Source organism: Dermacentor albipictus, chromosome 1 (assembly GCF_038994185.2).
Source record: "Dermacentor albipictus isolate Rhodes 1998 colony chromosome 1, USDA_Dalb.pri_finalv2, whole genome shotgun sequence".
Taxonomy (NCBI): Eukaryota; Metazoa; Arthropoda; class Arachnida; order Ixodida; family Ixodidae; genus Dermacentor; species Dermacentor albipictus.
The window spans coordinates 138784302-138805231 of NC_091821.1; the positions used below are offsets into that span (position 1 = coordinate 138784302).

General features: G+C 45.1%; 1 protein-coding gene across 4 annotated transcripts in view; it reads right to left on the reverse strand.

The window, feature by feature from the left end:
- Positions 1-20930, reverse strand: part of Acn (apoptotic chromatin condensation inducer acinus) — a 104328-nt gene that overhangs the window by 47740 nt on the left and 35658 nt on the right. For 2 of the 4 annotated variants that reach the window (XR_010567464.2, XM_065444175.2), the window contains exons 6-8: positions 12537-13183; positions 4919-4967; positions 4785-4860 (exon numbers count right to left, since the gene is read on the reverse strand). Coding sequence is in view for 3 of the 4 variants with exons in the window: in XM_065444175.2 (XP_065300247.2) it covers positions 4785-4860; positions 4919-4967; positions 12537-13183 (772 nt within the window). In the remaining variant the exon portion in view is untranslated. Of the gene's footprint in view, positions 1-4784; positions 4861-4918; positions 4968-12536; positions 13184-20698; positions 20844-20930 lie in introns of those variants that run through there. The other 2 variants (XM_065444176.2, XM_070526428.1) reach the window with 2 other exon arrangements.

Here is a 20930-nt window from a genome sequence, read left to right on the forward strand (position 1 = left end):
GACTCCGAAAATTTGGACATGCCCGATTATTCGGTCAGCCTCGCGGCACCGCCATTCTCCCCATAGACCATAATGTATAACAACTGCCGAAAGTTCGGACACCTTGCAACCTCTCGCCTGATTTTTCGGACACTCCTTGAGCCAACTCGGTCGAGAGCACCATGCACCGACTCTGACCGGTGCATGGTTCGACTTGCTGAACGCCATTTTTGTTTTGAACGGAGCTTCCTTGCTGCCCCACAAAGTGGCGCTACTGGAAATCCCCGCTCATCACCATCGTTTCTGCCTGGTTAGATAGAGTGGCTCTGCGGCAGTTCCGGTTTCAGCTTAGTAAGCCATGTCAAGACAATCCAGCAGCTGACTTGTTTCTTCGCGCAAGACGCTGCGAGCAGGCCGCGTTTTTCGTTTGTGCGACTGGTGCTGGCACGGTGGCGTTTGCTTTGTGTGCTGTGTCGAGGTTTCGGTTAGCCAACGCGGCATACGTAAACATCGCGTCAAGGGTCTAATGGCGCCGACAGTGCCCGCGCAGACTGCGCTGGGGAACGCCGGCAAGCGGGTGCCGGGAGGCCTAAGACTTGTCACCTTCCGATGTGCTCCCTACTGACCCGGAAAATGTACTGCCGAGAACTGTGCAGTGGTTGCATTGCGATTCCGGACACCGTCTCATTTGACAGTTTCATAGGTGCTGACACTGCTGTATTGACATGCGCAGAACTCGACGACGGCAAGATCATTCGTCAGGTTTCTGCTGCACCGCCGGACGATGACTCTGAGTCGGAAGATGACGCACCATGTGCTACGCTGCCGTCGCATGCGGAGCGTGTACAAGCAGTGACTGTGCTTTCAGCCGCTAATAGTGACCGTACGACCCTCTCCGAGATTCAGGCTTATCTAATTGCGCGTAAACGGAACAGCGTGCAATGGCGCATTCACGATTTCTTCCAAGCCTACTGCCGAGCCCGAATAAGTGCGTGGAAATAAAGGATTTAAATTTTTTTTCTCTTAATCTGTTTTTTCGGACACCTGTTTATTCGGACATTTTCGCAGTCCCCGTGAGGTCCGAATAAACGGTCGGCGACTGTAGTGTGCTATGACGTCAATATTTTCGTTCCTCCTCTGTGACGTCATAACTGCTGCCCTAGCGATGGGTCTCGACCATGAGAAGATTTTAATGACTTTTTGGAGCTGAATTAAAATTATTTTGAAATGTTTGCAGCATCCAATACCTCGTACTGGGTGTCCTTGCATACGGAAGCAGCCTACAACATGCTTTTTATAGCCTCAAAATTTGGTGTCCCAACCCCTTTAATTTTAAAACAATCGCGAAATGATCACTCTTGTATGGATTCTTATGTACTTTCCACTTGAAACAATGGATAAATCTATAGATGAAAATGTCTTGTTCGCAACGCTATAAAAGGTTGGCTCCTCCTTATTTAGCAAGCATGCACCTGTATTGAAGAGGAAGTTTTCAATCAGACGCCCTCTGGCATCACACCGAGAATCACCCCACAAGGTATAATGAGCATTTAAGTCTCCAACGACAATGTCGGGTTCCGGGAGTTGCGCAATAAAGTTTTCAAATTCAGTTTTGGAGAGTTGACATTTGGGAGGAATGTATAAAGATGCAATTGTCAGCAGCTTACTAAAAAGCCCTGCTCTGACTGCAACTGCCTCTAGGGGCGTTTTAAGCTGTAACTGCCGGCAAGGAACACTCTTATCTACTATTATTGCCCTACCACCCAAAGAGGCAAGGGCCTTGTAGCGGTCTTTTCGGAAAATGGCATACTGTCGGAGAAAGATTGTTTGTGAAGGTTTAAGATGTGTTTCTTGGACACACAGCACCTTTGGAGTGTACCTATGTAAAAGTTTCTTAATGTTGTCTAGGTTGTGGAGTAAACCCCTTACATTCCACTGTAACATCTGTGTGCCCATATTATATATGTTTTGCGCTGTGTGTCTAAGAGATATAGGTTAGATTAGCTCATGAGGCCTTTCCAGGCCCCGTGATACTGAGTTTTTCTTTCTTCCCGGTGCGCTCGAGAGAGAGCTGCGCCGTTGTTTGGGCGTCTGAGACGCCAGAGTTGTATTTGTTGTGTCCATCACCTTGTCTTGTTACTTCACTTGAACTAGTACAAAACTCTACTCGTTTCATTATTTCTAATGATAACCGTACTGCAAATATAACCTCAATGCAAACTAACCTAGCACTTGGTCCATGGGCAAGCTGCCACGAAGTCACCCGTCATGCCATTTCATAAAAGTTCCCATCACACCACACTTCACCAACTTCACACTGCAGACTCAGTACATTTCAAGCCGTGTCGATTGTCGCAGTAATGTAGGAATTGACTCATGTTAGACAGTCTTTCTTTTAATCTTTCATCCCCCGTATATTTCAGGAATGGAACCACCTTTCCTCAAGTATCATAGCCATCACCGATAAACTCCTTTGCTAAACATTAGCTAACATTCTATAATCAGGAGAATAGAGTAAAACCTCGTTAAACCATGCCCGCTTAAACAGAAGTTTTGTTTTAAAAGTAGTAAAGTCAAATCCCCGACTCAGCAGCCATTGAACATAATGTGTTTTGTATCCGCATAAACCGTGCCAGCTTATTGCATACGTGTCGGTTAACACGTAGCGTTTTCACTTTTCGTCGCACAAACACGGCAGTGCGTCGTCTCCATCGAGCGGCCCGGCAGAACAACAAGCCTTAGAGATTGGGACCACGGATCAGAACGGCCTCCAAGCGCCCTGTGCTTTTGCACTTTCTTGCGCAAAAGCCCAGGGCGCTTCATTCATGCTTTCTTGTGGAAAGCATATCAGACCAGGAGGCTTTTTGCGTTCTTGAAGCAGAGTGGGCGATCTGCTCTTGCCGGTGAATGAACGGCTGCAGTTTGCACGAGCCACCCATATGCACAGCTAGCAAAACCGAGAGCCCTGCTAATTTTTCCTTCATGTACTGCCCTCCAGATTCAATCTCTTGTTTGACAGCATCTGCCAAAATAGTGCTGTTTCTAATTTGTCAGCATTAACTAACAACACGAGAAAGCGATCGAGTCTGTCAGGAGGAGCACACTTGCAGGGGCGCAGCGCAGCGTTTGATAAATCACATGTGGCAGCACATGTGGCAGTGAACTGAATTTCTATGTATTCGTAGTACATCGCTATGCTTTTGCATGTGATTTTAAACGAGATTTTCCAACTTATAGACAATACAGTCGAACCCAGATTTATCGAATCTGAAGGGGATCACAAAAAAGTTCGATATACAGCTAATTCGATATGTAAAATAAAAAGCGTTTTGCGAAAATTTTGAAGGGGGTTTTCCAGAAGCATAAAACTGAATACAAAAGTGACATCTAGTGCGTGTGGCAAAGCTCTATCACACACAGCATGCCAATTTCTCAGTGAACTGTACAATTCCCTACACATATTAGTAGACACTGCAAGCATTATTTCAAGATGGCTTTAAGCCACCCCCACATATAATTTATCAGTTCACAATCTCTCGCAAGTGCAGATAGAAGCAATTTGCTATAAATGGGCATTAAAGGGATACCAAATGGAAGCATTATGTCACTTTTAGATTGGTAGATGCTGGCTGAGCTTCCACTTCAGATTGACCATGTACGAAACTGGTAAATAATGCTTGCAAACGTGTCATTAACTTGCTTGTTCCCGAGGTTTAAATATGATGATCTATTGCTACTAAATACACTTTAGATCCCACTTGGTTTTAGCAGTTAATTTATGAGCAAAAAAAAAAAAATAGTAGTACATGTTTGTGTTGACGGCAACATGTTCAAACTGGCAACGCATGATGAACTTGCAGCAACGGACAGGTCAGCTACCCAAGAGTGAGAACTGACCACGTTTAATTGCTCACCGGTAATCCTTTCGTGATCCCTAGCATCGCACAGCTATGAAAAACCAGGATTTCGGATACAGGGGAAGGATTAACCAAAATGCATGGCTCGGAGATGGTCAGACTGTGCATGTTTTGCCACGGCAACTAATGGTGGTAGACACCACTAAATTCTGAAGCTTTTTTTTGTCGCATTTTCATGCAATAATCAGGTCGGCACATAATCAGGCAATAATCAGGTTTGGCATTATTGGCACATGAGTGGAACCACTTATTGAAGAATAAGCCATATTTACTGCACACAAAATGCTTCAAAATATATGTTGCTATAATGTCATCTGAAAGGGAGTTCCTTGTTTATATTCCTGAAATAAGTTGCTCAAAACATTCAAAATCTAGAATACATAAAAAAAAAGCTATGCACAACTTTGAAAGGGTTAAAACCATTTTGTATTTTGTGCAAGCAGATATAATGTACCAAGCATTTATAATAAAATGCTTATGACCATACAGGCTTATTCTACAGCTTTAACCTCTACAAAAGTATACAAGCTTTAAGTTAACATTTAGAAGGATGTAAAGCTTCGCTACTGTACTTTGGTCTATACAAAAGAACAGGACAAAAACAAAGTCCTAAAGCATAGCTTGAGCCATGCACAGGCAGGGCTAAAAGTTTATTAGATTAGAGTTATAATTAGTATTAAGTTATTAGACAATTTTAGCTTGCAGCTATCGCAACACTACAGCGCTATGTTGGTCATGTACGATAGTATGCACATCCCATTTGAAATTTAGGCTGTGTGGCCAGGCTCAGGAAATATTTAGCTTTTTATTAAATCCCCCATCCTGTAAACTTTTAGGCCAGTCTGTACAATCTGAATAACAACAGTAACCATGGTTTAATTAACTCACCCGCAGTCGAAATCCTCCTGGTTTTAAACTTGGGTGGCGATGCCTCCGATGCTGCTGGCTGGCTCTCATCATCATCCTTTGAAGACAAAAACATTCTTAGGTCCAATAGTGGTGAAAACAGCTGGTTGACCCACCTTCATTTCTACATCCTCAGGAATGTGTTCTTTGGCTGGCCTCTCCTCTCTGTGGAAACAATTCAACATGCATGTTGAACTTACATGTGCTAAAGTTTATAGCATGCATTTTGTAGGCATCTAAATGTCCAATACAAACATTTAGATGCCCACAAAAACCAAATAAGGAAATTGTTCATAGCTTACATTAACAGTGGCATAGAACAAAACTGATACTCAAGAGTGAAAGGTTTAAATGACATCTGATAACTCCCACAAAAGAATACTAACTAGGCACAGAGCCAGAACCTCCGTGGCTAAAACAGTTCACTGTATAAGTTGGTACAACTTGAGCTAAGAGTGTCCTTAACAGAGACACGAAGATTACAACATAAAGACTGTGTGGCATTCGCATTTATTTGTGTGCAAATATTCGAAAACTTTTGAATAACAAACCAAATAGTGTCCGATTCAATTCAATCTTTGTATTGAGTAGTCTTTGAATTAATACAGTTCGAAACCCGCAATAACGAAATTGCGGGGGAAAGCGACATATTTCGTTAGCACGAGAATGGGACACAAAGACAGAATTGGCTGGAAAAAAAAAAAACCTATTGCCAGAAGTCAGTAAGCTTACTTTGCCGAGCCTTGCCTTGCAGCCATTTGACAGCTTTGAATTCGTACTGCAAAAACTGGTCCATTGCCACATCATCGCTGTACTCGCCGAAAAAGAAAAACAATTGTGTTGAAGGCGATCAACACATCCCGTGGGTTTGTAATCTTCTTTTGATTTGGTTTTTGGTTGTCGTTGACGTAGTCAGCTTTGCATATGTTACTTATGATGGCCTCATTGGTCGTCTATTCGTGCACAATGTCTCCCTCAGCGCGAATGAAGTTATCACAACTGGATACGTCACAACCCATGCGGCAGCCACCATCTCAAGTGTCAAACATGTCCACATTGGTGGGACACTTGAGGTGTAGGTTCAGCAGCAGACGCTGCTCTCTCTGTATGTGCACTTGATGCTGCGAATGACACCTTGATCGAGCGACTGCAGCACAGAAGTGCAGTTTGGCGGTAAAAAAAACCAAATGCATGTTTCCAAGCTCCCTTGTTTTTCGCAATTATAGACTTTGAGGTGCATGCAATTTCAAATTTGTCGGTGATCTGCATTTTCTTCCTGCCCTTTTTAACCTGGGAATTACTGCAGCCTTATCCTGTAGAGTAATAAGTTTCTCTTTTTGGCTGGAGGCGGCATGTTAGCAGGCTGGCAAAGCAGATGGTTCATTCGCCACACACACAGTTGATGTGCCCTAGCAACAACCACACTACACACACGGCCATGGGTGGCAGCACACAAAGCATAAAGCGTCATCGGAATTATCCAGGCATTCACGTGTGAATGTCGATTTGGCTAGACAGAGATTATGAGTCGAGATGCCATGTTCCACTCTGCATTAAGGCATGCTATGATGGCACACAGGATTATAATAAAATGAGCCCACTGCGAGGTTGCCTCCGGTTTTTGTCTTCTCTAAGTTAAATACTAATACAGTCAAACCTCGATATATCGAATTATTGCGTATATCAAACACTTTCTATATCACGTGGAAAATCGCATGCATTTTTAATTTTTGATTTCGAACGGGGCTGGATGTAAAATGAATATATTGAACTCCGCCGCCCCAGACCAAGTGCGCTCTGTTGACACGAGGCGAGCTTTCCCACAACACTTTCGAAGATAGCGGCGGCGCGATGGGCGTTCCAGACAGCTGCGTACGACAGCTGCCCACATCGATTGCGCCGAGGGCGCCATTTAAACGTAGCAGTGTACGCACGCGGCAGCTTGGCGTGGCCGTGGCTTGGCCAGGTTGGCTAGTTTGACAACGTCAACGACACGTGCGTCTCGGTGCTGCCGCTTGTGCTACGCCAGTCGTTGTTAGTGTGTGTGGCTTAGGCCTGTCGTGGTTGGTGTGATGGCTGCAAACGCGAAGAAGCGGACGTCCCTGACATTTGCTGCGAAATTGGAAGTGATAGAGCGCGTTGAAAATGGAGAAAAGAAGTCGAGCGTCGCCGAAGCTTTCAACATCCCAAGGAGTACTTGAGCACTCTGCTGAAAAACAAGAGTGACATAAAGGGCAAGGCGGAACAGAACCAGCACTCAGGCGCGCAGCGGGTGCGCAAAGCTGCCTTTGGTTTATTGACGCAAGGGCCCGGAAGAATGCCAGCTCGAAGAAACCTGGAGCGAGTTGGAGCGCTTTGTCGGTGCTGAGCCACACAGCACGTGCATTGAGGACTTCGTTGGCGGTGACGACAGCACCGGAACAGTGGCGGAGTTAACATACGTAAAGATCGCGGCAGAAGTGACTGCTGAGCGGCCAAATGAAGACGCTGCCGAGGCTGATCCAGCAAGCGCTGATGTTGCCCCGCTCCTGACTGCAACTGAGGCTGTAGCTGCTTTCGCCGTTGTCCGCCGCTACTGCGGCGCAATAGAAGGCACTGGACTGTCTCTTGTGGACCGTTTGGACTATGTTGAGGACGCCGTGGTCAAGCATGCGGTTGCCAATATGAAGCAGGCTACGCTGCTTCAGTACTTTCAGTGAACGAAATAAATACTTTGTTTGAAGCTTCATGTGAGTATCTATTGCGCCACGATTGGTTCACTGATTGAATTGTGCTAGTTTTTGACGCATTTTCTACGTGATTTTATATATCGAATTCTGGCTATATCGAACTACAGTCGCCGACCGATTTTCCGGACTCCAAAAATTCGGACATGCCCGATTATTCGGTCAGCTTCGCGGCACCGCCATTCTCCCCATAGACCATAATGTATAACTGCCGAAAGTTCGGACGCCCTGCAACCCCTCGTCTGATTTTTCGGACACTTCTTGAGCCAACTCGATCGAGGGCATCATGCACCAACTCTGACCGCGGCGCATAGTTCGACTTGCTGAACGCCATTTTTGTTTTGAACGGAGCCTTCTTGCTGCCCCACGAAGTGGCGCTACTGGAAATCCCCGCTCATCATCATCATCGTTTCTGCCTGGTTCGATAGAGTGGTCGTACAGTAGTTCCGGTTTCAGCTTAGTAAGCCATGTCAAGACAATCCAGCAGCTGATTTCTTTCTTTCGCGCACGACGCTGCGAGCAGCACGTTTTTCGTTTGTGCGACTGGTGTTGGCACGGTGGTGTTTGCGTTGTGTGCTCTGTCGAGGTTTCGGTAATCCAACGCGGCGTGCAACAGTGCCCGCGCAGACTGCGCTGGGGAATGCCGGCAAGCGGGTGCCGGGAGGCCTAAGATTTGTCGCCTTCCGATGTGCTCCCTACTGACGCGGAAAATATTCTGCCGAGACCTGCGCAGTGGTTGCATTGCGATTCCGGACACCGTCTCATTTGACAGTTTCACAAGTGCTGGCACTGCTGTACTGACATGCGCAGAACTCGACGACGGCGAGATCGTCAGGTTTCTGCTGCTTCGCCGGACGATGACTCCGAGTCGGAAGATGACGCACCATGTGCTACGCTGCCGTCGCACGCGGAGCGTGCACAAGCAGTGACTGTGCTTTCAGCTGCCTATAGTGACCGTACGACCCTCTTCGAGATTCAGGCTTATCTGATTGCGCGTAAATGGAACAGCGTGCAACGGCGCACTTACGATTTCTTCAAGCCTACTGCCGAGCCCGAATAAGTGCGTGGAAATAAAGGATTTCATTTTTTTTTTCTCAATCTGCTTTTTCGGACACCTGTTTATTCGGACATTTCCGCAGTCCCCGTGAGGTCCGAATAAACGGTCGGCGACTGTATTTTGCAATCACCGTACTGTTCGATATATCGAGGTTCGACTGTATTGCATTTCTGGTGCGGACACTGTGTAGCGACCCGTTGCGATCCCCATCGCTGTTGTGAGGTGCAACTGCTCCACTAATAGCTTCACTGCAGTTTTTTCTTTGTTAACTATAATGGCGGCGGCCACGCAAGCGCGCTGTGGTGGTAGTTTATGCAATTTTAGGGCACAACAAATATGTTTGAGCAGTTCTTGGACACACTTACTGTAACATGAGTAGATTATTTGCAGACTGTCCTTTCAGAAAATTTCGCTAATGAGTGACCGCTGTAAAAATAAGTTTTGTTGTCGTGAGATACGAAATGCATCGAATTCTATGGGCGATCGCCGGGGATCTGAAAATATTTCGTTGCAACGAGAATTTTGCTGCCACGGGATTTCGTTATCGTGGGTTTCGACTGTAGTCATTATTTGTAAACGTGATTATTTTTTTAATACTTTTCGAATATTTCAATACGTATACTGCACCCAATTAAACATAAAATTGGAACAAAGGAAAAGTAGAGTACCGTATAGTGCGGAATATAGGTCGAGGTTTTTTCCAAGAAATATTACTAAAACATCACCCCTCGACTTATATACCGGCCCTTGGCACAACATAAATAGTCGTCTGGCAACATGTAGGAGCGCAGGCCTTTCGGCATCCGCATCGTTATCGCCCCCTTGGTGTCCGACGCCGAAAGAGGCTTTCCCGCGGGATGTTGTCGTTCGCGTGAATGAAAAGGGCTATGTGGACGAGGCCCTCATGCTCAATTGGATTAAGACCATCTATAATTGGCGACCCGGCGCACTCCTGCGGTGTCCGAGCATGCTCGTCTTGGATGCCTTTCGCGGGCACTTGACCGCAGGTGTGATGCAGGTACTCCGCGACAGGAGGACGGAACTCGCCGTCATTCTGGGAGGCATGACCTCAAGACTTTAGCCACTGGACGTCACGCTCAACAAGCCCTTTAAAGACCGTGTCCGTGAACAATATAATCAGTGGATGGCCGCTGACGACCCCAACCGGCCGGCTGCGCAGGCCGCCTCTCGCCACTGTGGCCACATGGGTGTCGCAGGCTTGGCGCTCACTGCTCGACGATATGGTGGTGCGGGCATTCAAGAAGTGTTGCATTAGCAACTCCTTGGACAGCACCAAGGATGACATGTTGTGGGACGCAGCCAGCGAAAAGCAGTCTTCGGACGAGAGTTCAGACAGCTCAGACGATTGAGCAGGTGACGAGTCTGGCAGCACCACTAAATAAAACAAAGTTTTGTGCCTTATAATTTTTATGTTGACTTCTTTGCTTCAATATAAGGGGGTCGACCTACATTCCACCTCGACCTATATTCCGCATTATACGGTATGTTTTCACCCCCGTGGGCACAGTATAGACATAAAACATGAGAACTTGTGCAGTGGAGCAGGCTACATCAGGTAGTCAAACTTTACAGGTTATACAGTAATAATTCACATTTTATGAAAAGCCCAGTGCAACACTTCATGACGCGCACTATGTAATGACAAACTTGACAACTTTAGGAATACTAGGATGTAAACATTGTTTTATAGAAAGTGTGATAACAGCTTCTCATTATTCGAAACCTATTCAATATTTTATTCGATTCTGGCACTACTTGATTTGTATTTGGGATCAAAAATGATTATTTGCACATCCCGGTTCACGTTTCTCTTTGTTAAGATGTGCATCCACATCTTGTGGTATTTGCTTTGGTTAACCCTTTCAGTGCCAGTGGCGAACTGGTACGTTCTCCCCTCTTTCCAGTCGGATGTGCGCAGCAAATTGGTGAGCTCCGAGGTACGAGGGTGAATCAGAGTTTTCTGCCCCCTCCCCCTTTTTTAAGGGAAACTACAACTGTAAATGCGCAGTCAACATGTTCCCAGCAGTGGACCTTTCGTGGACCGACCCGGCCTTATCTACTGGTAGCTCCACGGCACGGCGCTGCTGTCAGTTGTTGAAGATGGCGGTTGCACTTCACACGTCCACAGCGTATGAGCAACGAAGTGCAATTTGTTTTCTATTGAGCAAGGGACGAACACCCACTGAAATCGACAGGGAAATGTAGCCCATGCATGGGGAAAGGTGTCTCGAGTTGAGAAGTGTGAGGTGGTGGTGTTGTGAATTGGCAAAAGGCTGTGAAGACTTGCATGACAATAATCGATCGGGGAGGCCGGGTGTGTTGCTGACTGACGACTTCTACCACAGGGGCATCTCAAATTTAGTGCTGTGATGGGACAAATGTATGAACCGGTGCAGGGACTATGTGGAAAAATAGTACCTTAATTTGACTAATAAAATATAGGGGCAAAGACTTTCTGATTTACCCTCATAGTTCCCCGACCTTTCGCGTAGTTCTAGAAGCATATTTTCTCATCTCTGTGGGATTGCTCAGCCTGTGTGCACTGCGGAACACACATCCGCCCATCAGAGGGAAGGCTCCATGACTTTGTGCACTTTCACCTTGGCGATTCTTCATTCAAATATTTGCACAATAGTGCAAGTAACAATTCTTTCGGGCCCTGACACGGCGGTGCTATCAAGGAAGCATGTGCGTTGGAACGAACTAGGTAGGAGATAGAAAACGAAAATAGGAATATGAGGATATTACCAAGAATGAATTTGCCTTTATCTGCGTCATTTTCTCCCTTCTGAATAACAGAAAATAGTTTGTTTTGTAATATCCGAGGAAAAAAGGAACGGCACTGAATGGGTTAAACTGCCTTAGCAAGATGCTAAAGTGTTGACTAGCCTTTGTGACATCAGTGCTACTTTTACTTCATTTAGACTAGGTTATGAATAGGCAACATAGGTAAATGTACCATTATTTCACAATTGGCAAAATGATTTCATATGGGGAGAGGATCATCATCATCAACCTATCTTTATGTCCACTGCTAATGAACACCTCTCCCAGCGATCTCCAATTATCCCTGTCTTGTTCTAGCTGATTCCAACTTGTGCGAGCAATTCGCCAGTTTCATCATCCCACCAAGTTATTGCCTTCCTCAACTGTGTTTCCTTTCCCTTGGCACCCATTCTGTAACCCTAATGGTTCACTGGTTATCTGCCCAATGCATTACATGACCTGCCCAGCTCCATTTTTTTCTCTTAATGACAATTACAATATCGGCTATCCCCGTTTGCTTTCCAATCCACACTGCTCATTCGGTCTCTTAGTGTTACGCCTAAAATTTCTCGTTCCATCACTCGCGCAGTCCTGAACTTATCAAGCTGCTTTGTTTACCTCCAAGTTTCTGCCCCATTATGTAAGCCCCAATAGGATGCAATGACTGTACATATTCCTTTTCAATGACAGTGGTAAGCTCCCAATCAGAATTTGGTAATGCCTGCTGTATGCACTCCAACCCATTTTTCATTCTTCTGCAAATTTCCTTCTCATGATCAGGGTCTCCTGTGAGTGACTGACTGACGATCACGAATTCTTGTTCCCTTGCCAGGCTATTGAACATTACCTCCATCTTCTGCACATTAATGTTCAACTCTACTCTTACACTTTCTTGGTTAAGGCCTTCAATCATTTGTTTCATTCATAACCAGTGTTGCTGCACAGGTCAATGTTATCGGCAAGCTGAAGGTCGTTGAGATATCTGCCGATGATTCGCGCTCCTAAGCCTTCCCAGTCTAATAGCTTGAACACTTCTAAGCATGCAGTGAATAATATTGTGCCTCCTTGCCTGATCCCTTTTTTGATAGGTAATTTTCAACTTGTAGAGAAACAAGGTAACAAGGGGAGAGTACGACCCAGGAAATATGGCTTTCCAAGACTCACTGCGGTGGACGCTGGTCAGGCTCGGCAGTCTCCACTTCAGCTCGCTCCTCCTGGCTCTTGACACCCTCCTCTTGTGGCGGCTCGCTGTTGGCGGGCGAACGGGGCTCTTCTGAGGGTTCCTGGCGTCGCCCTGGAGATGACACCAGCACCCCCTTGAGGCCCCTCCGGCCCACCAGTTCCTCCTCCGCGTCTGATGAATCTGATGACTCCGATGATGATGAGCTCGAACTACCCTTTGACGCCTTCTTACCCACAGGCTGCTCCTCCTCTTCATGCACAGGGCTCAGCACCTGGCCTTCCTCCAGTTGTGGGCTCCCTGGCGTGCTCTCAGGTTCGGTGGCGGCATCCGAATCTTCCTTGGGACTTCCCTCAGTGGCTGCCTTGCGGTTGCGTGATGAACGCCGCATCACCTGAGGCTCCTCTGGTGTTGCGCGGCGACCATTCCGCAGCCGCCGGTTTCCAGCCTCACTGCCTTCCCCATCAGAAGATGCTTCTGATGACTCCTTGGCGGCACGAGCAGCCACCTGCTTGCGCACCCCTCGACCTCGTAGGCGTGCCATTTCGTGCTCTTCACTTTCAGAACAGCTGGTGCCCCCACTACTATCACTTGGGTCACCACGATCTAGAACATTTCTCTCTGTCTCCCGCTGAAATGCAACGTGTAGAAAATACTTGCAGCTAAAAACATAAGCACGGAGAGCATCCACTAGCACCTAGTAAGAAGAAATGGGATGAAACTGCAAAAACAAAATATAGCAATTTATTCTTAATACAATTAATTTTATTTCTTATAGCCACCTCAACCACGCCTTGAGCTTGGAAACAGATTTATAAGTAGAGCATGAACCTGCCAACATTACAGCCAAGTTTTCTAGTTACTCAGTTGTGGAGCTAACAAGTGTAATGTTGACAGTTTGCCTTATTTTCACAGAGGGCTTTTCCACATCATTTTCTGAAGCTGCTGGCTGGCTGCCAGCTGACATCAAGCGAAATCATTGTTTGATGCCAGCCAATGGGATATCACTGGGATTGATGCCTGCACAAAATCTGCACAGCAGTACAGAAAATCTCATTAAATGTGCTCTTCCATGCCACTATTGCCTATAATATTTGACAAAACAAATCAAGTCAAAACAATACTCTTACACTATTAAAATTGCACACTTCTCCGAGACAGGTACTACCACACGCTTAGTCACTACAAGCATGTAGACAAAACTTCCACTGAGCTCCTTGTCAGTATCATCACCATCACATCCTGCCATCCCGAGCCAGCACACACACGTGCACCCATAGAGATGTGCTAGCGGCCGAAGTCAAAATGCACACAACTGGCTAAGGGTTGTAGGTGTGACGTTAGATTCATAGCATAGCCTAATTCAGCAGGACCACTCATAGCCTTATTCAGCAGGAATTCTTGCAACTAGAGGGAATTTTTTCCAAACACTGCACTTAGCGCCACTCGCAATGACTGGCAGAAGAAGCTACCACCAGTGTGTCACAGAAAGCAACAAATATGTTGTAGCTAGACATCAAGCACAACAGACTGGGAATTGCCACCAGTGCCACCTCTGCCAAAAGGGAACAGAGGATGTAAATTTGCACTAAATATACAGGTTTTTTTTAACTGCGCCAATTATTTAAAAGATTGCCTATGGCAGATAGTACAATTCTAACCCTTGATCTCAATTACTCCATTAGGCGGCCATCACTTCCAAGAAATCAAAATGCTCAATTGAATAATTAATTTAATTACACTAATTACCCAGTGAAAAATTAATTTACACCAAATATTTCCATCTACAAATTATAGTCGCTGAGTTCGCACGACACATCCACTTGGAACGAATTCTCTGGACAGCACCAGTTCCGAGATTAATTTTTAGTGTCCAACGAAATGTATTGTGTTCTAGCTACTTTTGTGCTTCAATGCATAAAAAGCGGTTTCTTAAAAAGTAAATGGAACACTTTGTCGGACACTTTGAAAATTAATCTCTCAAATGGTGCTGTCCAGAGAATTCATTCTAAGTGGATACGCCTCGTGAGCTCACCTACTATAATTCGTAGATTTAAATGTGTGGCAGAGTGATTTATTAACATGTTAATTAGCATAATTTTGTTAATTATTCAATTGTACATATTGATTTCTCTCAGAAGAATATAGATCAAGGGTTAGAATGGTGCAATCTTTAAAAAATTTGGTACAGCTAAAAAAAGAAGCCCTGTATGTTCATATTTGGTATTTTCTTCTGGAATATATTCTTGGAAGGCACCAATGTCATCCTAAGATGTTTCTCATATAACCGTAAGTTAACTCTTCTATGACAGCTCGTATATACACCCCAAAAAATTGCTCTTTCCAAATGTACAAAACACATTGAGAATAAGCATAATCAACAAAAAAAAAATTTGTAGAAACTTTTTTTAGGAATAGGGGGAACCCGCAGGCAGAAAACTGGAGTGGGCTTCACTGCAAGCCCCACATGGCTTCGTTTGAATTTGTACAGACAGCTCTCACCATATGCGAGCCATAGGTGTACACTTTATTTGCTTTAAGTGAAGTCTGCGACACCACTGCAGCCAGAGGGCTTGCGCCTGTCTGTCTCCTTTAACCGTCCTTTCATAATAAAGCGAGTTGCATGCCAAACTTCTTCCTTGTTGCGTTCCTGTTCTATACCAACAAATGACGCTTACTGTCATTAAGTGTTGGCCAAAAATATTTAGCCAGGAACTTCTAACTCAATAGTGAAACTCTGCAAGATATATTGCCTGTAGGCAACATTACATATATATATATATATATATATATATATATATATATATATATATATATATATATATATATATATGTAACGAGAAGGAAGAGGGTTAACCGAGGGGCCCGATTTTTATTAGTCATATCATAAGAAGCCAACAAACACCGACACTGAAACATTGACTAGTAAAAATTGGCCCCCTCGGTTAACCCCCTTCTCGTTATTACTTAACGAGGGTCTCGAATCCGGCAACATTGATGCCTTCAGGTAGCATAAGTGGGTTTATTGACCAGTTGCCTTCACCCTAAAAAGATCACGTTCTCGTGACGCCTGCGGCAAAAAAGACGTTCCACGTCCGCCGCCAAGGTCTGAGTGGTGGCACTGGCTAACACTCCCAGGGTTCTACTAGGACACATAAATACCCAAGAAAGTGGATGGGAAAACGGCGCAGCGGTAGCTCAATTGGTAGAGCATCGCACACGAAATGCGAAGGCTGTGGGTTCGGTTCCCACCTGCGGCAAGTTGTTTTTTCATCAACTTTAATTTCCATTATTTTATCGTTTCTTTAATTTATTAAGCACAAGTAATTGCCCTTATGTTGTCCTTGGTGTCAGTGTTTGTTGGCTTCTTATTATATACACACACACACACACACACACACACACACACACACACACACACACACACACACACACACACACAGAGAGAGAGAGAGAGAAATACATATGGTGTTATTTCAAACTTGACAGATTTTCTTAAAAATCACCCTTAAAAGATAGCACAACTCTGTTCCTGGAGCTGGACTACCTGAAGAGGCAGACATTGTTTTCATGAAAAGTCAAAATGCATAAAGAACTACTTAGCAAAATTTGACTAACCTTTTACGTAACCTATTACTTTAGGGCATATAAACAAATTAGTGATTTGTAGCTGGTGACATTGCAAGGCATATTCACTCGAAACACATTCCAAGGATGACACTTCTTGTGACATGCTTTCCCGAAGTGCACAACTAAATGCATTTGTGATCCAGTTATTTTTGTGTGCATTGCATAAAACTGCTTTTATAAAAAATGGCAGTTCTGCCCAAAGGGCGAGGTACACAAAGCAATAGCAAGGTGTGCTCTTGTGGTAGAGAGCCTAGGGCGGTGTATTAACCCTTTTTGACGAGCATTGCCTACAGACATGTCAGAGGAAATTTTTCTTGCAGCATTAAGGTTTTGAGTAAGAAGTTTTTGTCTTTGGCGAACACTGAATGACAGGCAGCAAGCATCATTTGTTGGTTTAGAGGGGAAACAGGACGAGAAAGAAGTCTGGCATGCAACTTGCTTTCTTTTCAAAGCACGGTCAGGGGAGACAGATGGATCAAGATCTCCAGCTGCAGTGGCATCACACATTTGACGTAAAGAAAATAAAATCTACAGCTCACATATGATGACCTGTCTGTACAAATTTATCTGTCTTCACCCCAAGCCATGGGCGACTTGGGGTGAAGCCCACTTCCAGTTTTTAGCTTAGTTTCCTTTCTTGGGCTGAAAAAGCTTCACAAAATATTTCATCTTTTCATTAATTATGCTTATCCTTAGTGCATTTTGTGCATATGGATATAAAAGATTAAAAAATTGCTTGGTATTTATATGTGTTTGAGGATAAACGGGGGTGATATGCGAGTGCAACATGTAATACGAGGCAACTGCTACTACACATCAGAAGCTGCACCCTGGCAACTACCAAGCATCTCGGGACGCTGGCATAAAGCGTGCCACCAGCGGTGTCGCACCTTAAAGGTGCTCGAGATCAGACTGACACAATACCATTGGTGCTGTACATGTGCCCAATGAAAGGATTAAATAGTTTTAGAAAGGTATTAAAGGACCTTGGTTTCAGCTAACACTTGCTGTCCTTTCTGCTCAGACCAGTGTATGCATCATGATTATGCACAACACTCGTGCCAGCAGCGGAAGGCAGCACACTGTCCCATACCCCCTGCACAGCTTATTGAGCAGTGTGATGGTGCATCCACTTGTCAGTGTTTTGCAGCCAAACACACTGTGAATCGCTTGCGTCTCTAGAAGCTGTCTAATGCTTCGCATGCAAGCTGTGCCTGTGTTGTCACTACCGTCATGGTGGCGGCAACAGTGAAAATGCACTTTGAGTGCCTGTACAATTGCCATCAAAATAAAAGTTGTTTTAGGGCTTTCTTAAAGGGGCCCTGAAACGTGTCTTCCAGAGACCTGAAAAACACACTAATGCCTTTTAAGAAATACATTCCCACAGAAATTTTTCAAAAGGACCTAACACAAATGTAGATATTAAGAATGCTTCTCATCAGGGGTGGCAGTGATAGCAATGGCCTGCTGATTATGCCTACATCTTCTAGTTTCATTCTAAGGCATGTTTACGGCAACCTTTACTTCAGGTCGCTGAGAATGGTATAACCAACAGTAAGAACCAGAGGTCATGCCCGGGACTCTTTTATGGAGGTTCGTTAGCATCTTTTGAGGTGGGCTAGACAAAGTTGCCGGAGAAGTGGCAAGGGTATGATGATGTGTTTGGTGGGAGACATTAAAAACTGCCACTTCCCTATTTTCTAGAAAATCTGTCTGGGTGCACATGTGTGTGCGAGCCTGCAGTTTGATAAATGGCAAAGAGGAATCATGGATTAACAGAGTAAATGCATGTACAGTGGTGAGCAGCCTTGTCTAGAGCGCGGCGACGGTGCTCTGCGGATCAAGTCAGCGCCACCTAACGTTACGCTCTGGGTTTGAGCTATGCGTCTTGTGCGCATGCGCGGCCAAAATAACGTGGTGCCTGCTCGTGGGTTCTCGGCCTCAGAACTTGCGCTTCAGTCTGCCAGGGCCGCGCTGAATGATATGTAACAGCGGCCGGAAAACCAACGCGTTTCGCACGAATCACAGGGCGGCTAGGCAAGCAAGTGCAAGTGATATCAGGTGATCGCGCGTTTCTGAAGCACGTCCAAGTGATAGCAGGTGATCGCGCGTTTCAGGCGCAGACCAGGCTAAGAGTGCGAGAATTGGGCCTATATGGTTGTTTGGTGTCTATTTTCGTCGGCTGTCACCCTTAGCTAAATACGCAGTGCAGACACACGCCGAAAGACATATTTATGACCGCGGCAAGTGGTGCCTGTGCAGAGATGCGCGGTGATCTGCTATCACTCGCGCTTGCTTGCCTGGCCGCCTCGTTACACTCGTGAAACACGGCGGCATGGCGACGCCCTCGCCGCCGTCACAGTCACAATTGCAGGCAGCGCGTTCCTGGCGGCATGAAAAGAACTCGCAAGGCGGTGGCTGGACAAAGAAGCGATGAGCAGGCATGCCTCTGTTTCTGCTGTGCATGCGCGCAGGAAGCATAACTCAAACCCTGAGGGCAACGTTAGGTGGCGCTGACTTGCTCCGCAGAGCACCGTCGGCGCGCTCTAGACAAGGCTGCTCACTACTGTACACAGTACTGAATCGAGACCAAACTATTGACAACAGTGCTTCCACACTAGCCCATTCACTGCTACAAAATCTTATGAGCTTGTTCCCATGATAGTTTGTCAAAAGGTACAGACATGGAAAACGCTGGGCTGTCAAGATTTCTGCACCAGTGAACTGGCATCTACTTAACTTGCACTGCTGTGAACCTAAGTGAAGCTAGTTTGAATGAGTCATACCATTTCCATGTTAATGGTGCAATATAACAACTCGCTTGTGGTAGATGCGTCCTCACATCAAATTGTGATCTTTTGCAGAAATGGGCACATTTGTTTAAATGTACCTTAAGTATATTTATACCCCCGAGTCAAATTATCAAGTGCACTAAATATATTGCCAGGCTTTAGGCCCCTTCACATATGCTCACTACTGGAGGTTGGAATGCGCAACAGTTTGACGAGACACACAGAAGAGACACACACCACAGAGCGCTCTGTGGTGTATGTCTCTTCTGTGTGTCTCGTCAAACTGTTGCGCATTCCAACCTCCAATATGCTATACCAACACGCCCAGTCGTCAACCTTGGTCACTACTACTGTTTTTTTTAAAAGCATACAGGTTTGGTTTTTCAAGCCACTGAAGTCGTTTAAAAAGCATCAAATTTTTATCAGTGGCATGGCAAATTGCACGAGGACATAGTAAACCTATGACAAACGCTTCATGCTGTACCTAATTAGGCACAGGTAGTTCATTCATACTAACCCATTGCAAGCAATTTTTCTACAGCCGCCAATGATTAGTCAACTTTAGAGATGAACGTGGCTGCCAAAAATATTAGGACATGCACAGTGGCGTGTTGTTTCTGCTAAATGTTCGCATACTCAAGTATTCACATCACAGCACAGAATTTATTTGCCAGAATATTGGGAAGCGCTTTTCAAAAGAACTTTTGTTTTTCACTTCAGCTGATACGTCTCAAGCTACTCCAGCTGTTGCATAAATAAGCGTCGACTGTTCCTATCAAAAGACATGTAACGAAAAAACTGAGTAGCAACAAGACGGGTCAGATCAAACTTGTTGCCACTAGCAGATTTCGTTTGTCGCGAACATTAAACGCAGAAATACAACTTGGCTTCAACTTCGTACCCCTATACAGTAAATCTTTGCGGGATAAACATGGTTTGAGTAACATCTTAAAACCAGCAATGTTGCGCGGGAAGCTCATAGTTAGCTGTGCGTCTACTACAGCTATGAAACCAAGGCTGAAGTGCGAAATACGTTTAACAATGCTAATCGTCAAGAGAAATAGATCAGGATCACTAGAATATAATTAATCACTTCCCTACCTCCTTTGCACAGTAACATAAGCTGCGTATAAGGTACTACCAAATAAATTAATTATTCGTGTAATACACATTCACGTATCTAGCTGATTTCATGGCCTTGTCCGTGATCTCGTCTTGCGCAGGGATGGCCGACTTATCGCAGTGAAGTTTTTTTATGGTGCATATATTAAAATGAAACACGCCCGAGTAGAAAAACTTAAATTCCACTAAGCACGAAATTATTTTAGTTTCTGCCTTGTTTGCCGACAAGCCCACTCCAGACAAAACATCCAATAGACTCAACTAAAGCGAATAAGCAGTAGGCCTAGTAAGGGCGACGTTCGTTCCATTTCAGACTGAACAGTTAAGTGTTTCAATAACCACCGATCTAAGCCCGAGTTACTGCAGATCACAGAAGTTAGGATGCTCAGTTCTCACGCTGTTCTGCCACAGCTACATCACTTGAAAGCAACTCGTTCCCCACTAGAAGAAAACGAAAGATGCCAGTAGTCTCCCGGCAAAATCGCGCACGAGACAGCCTATGGTCCAGCGCACAGCAAGCACGACTCAAATCAGAACACAGCATGCAAAAAAAAAAAGGAAATAAAAAATTAGTGTCATAAACATTTGGCATTGCTACTTACTTAAAAAGTCAAAAAAGAAAAGCTGCTGAACAATCCCTCAGCCTGCTCAGTTAAACCAAGACACGCGAGGCACCGGACAACCGGCCACCAAACCTATGCCTAACTTAGAACCGCCACCCAATGCAATACAAACAAAATACGTTGAGGCACCGAGTGGCGCTACCAACGTTACTCCTCCTCCGCAGATTTTTGCGACTGTACAGCAGCGCCAGCACATATGTTTTTTTTTCTT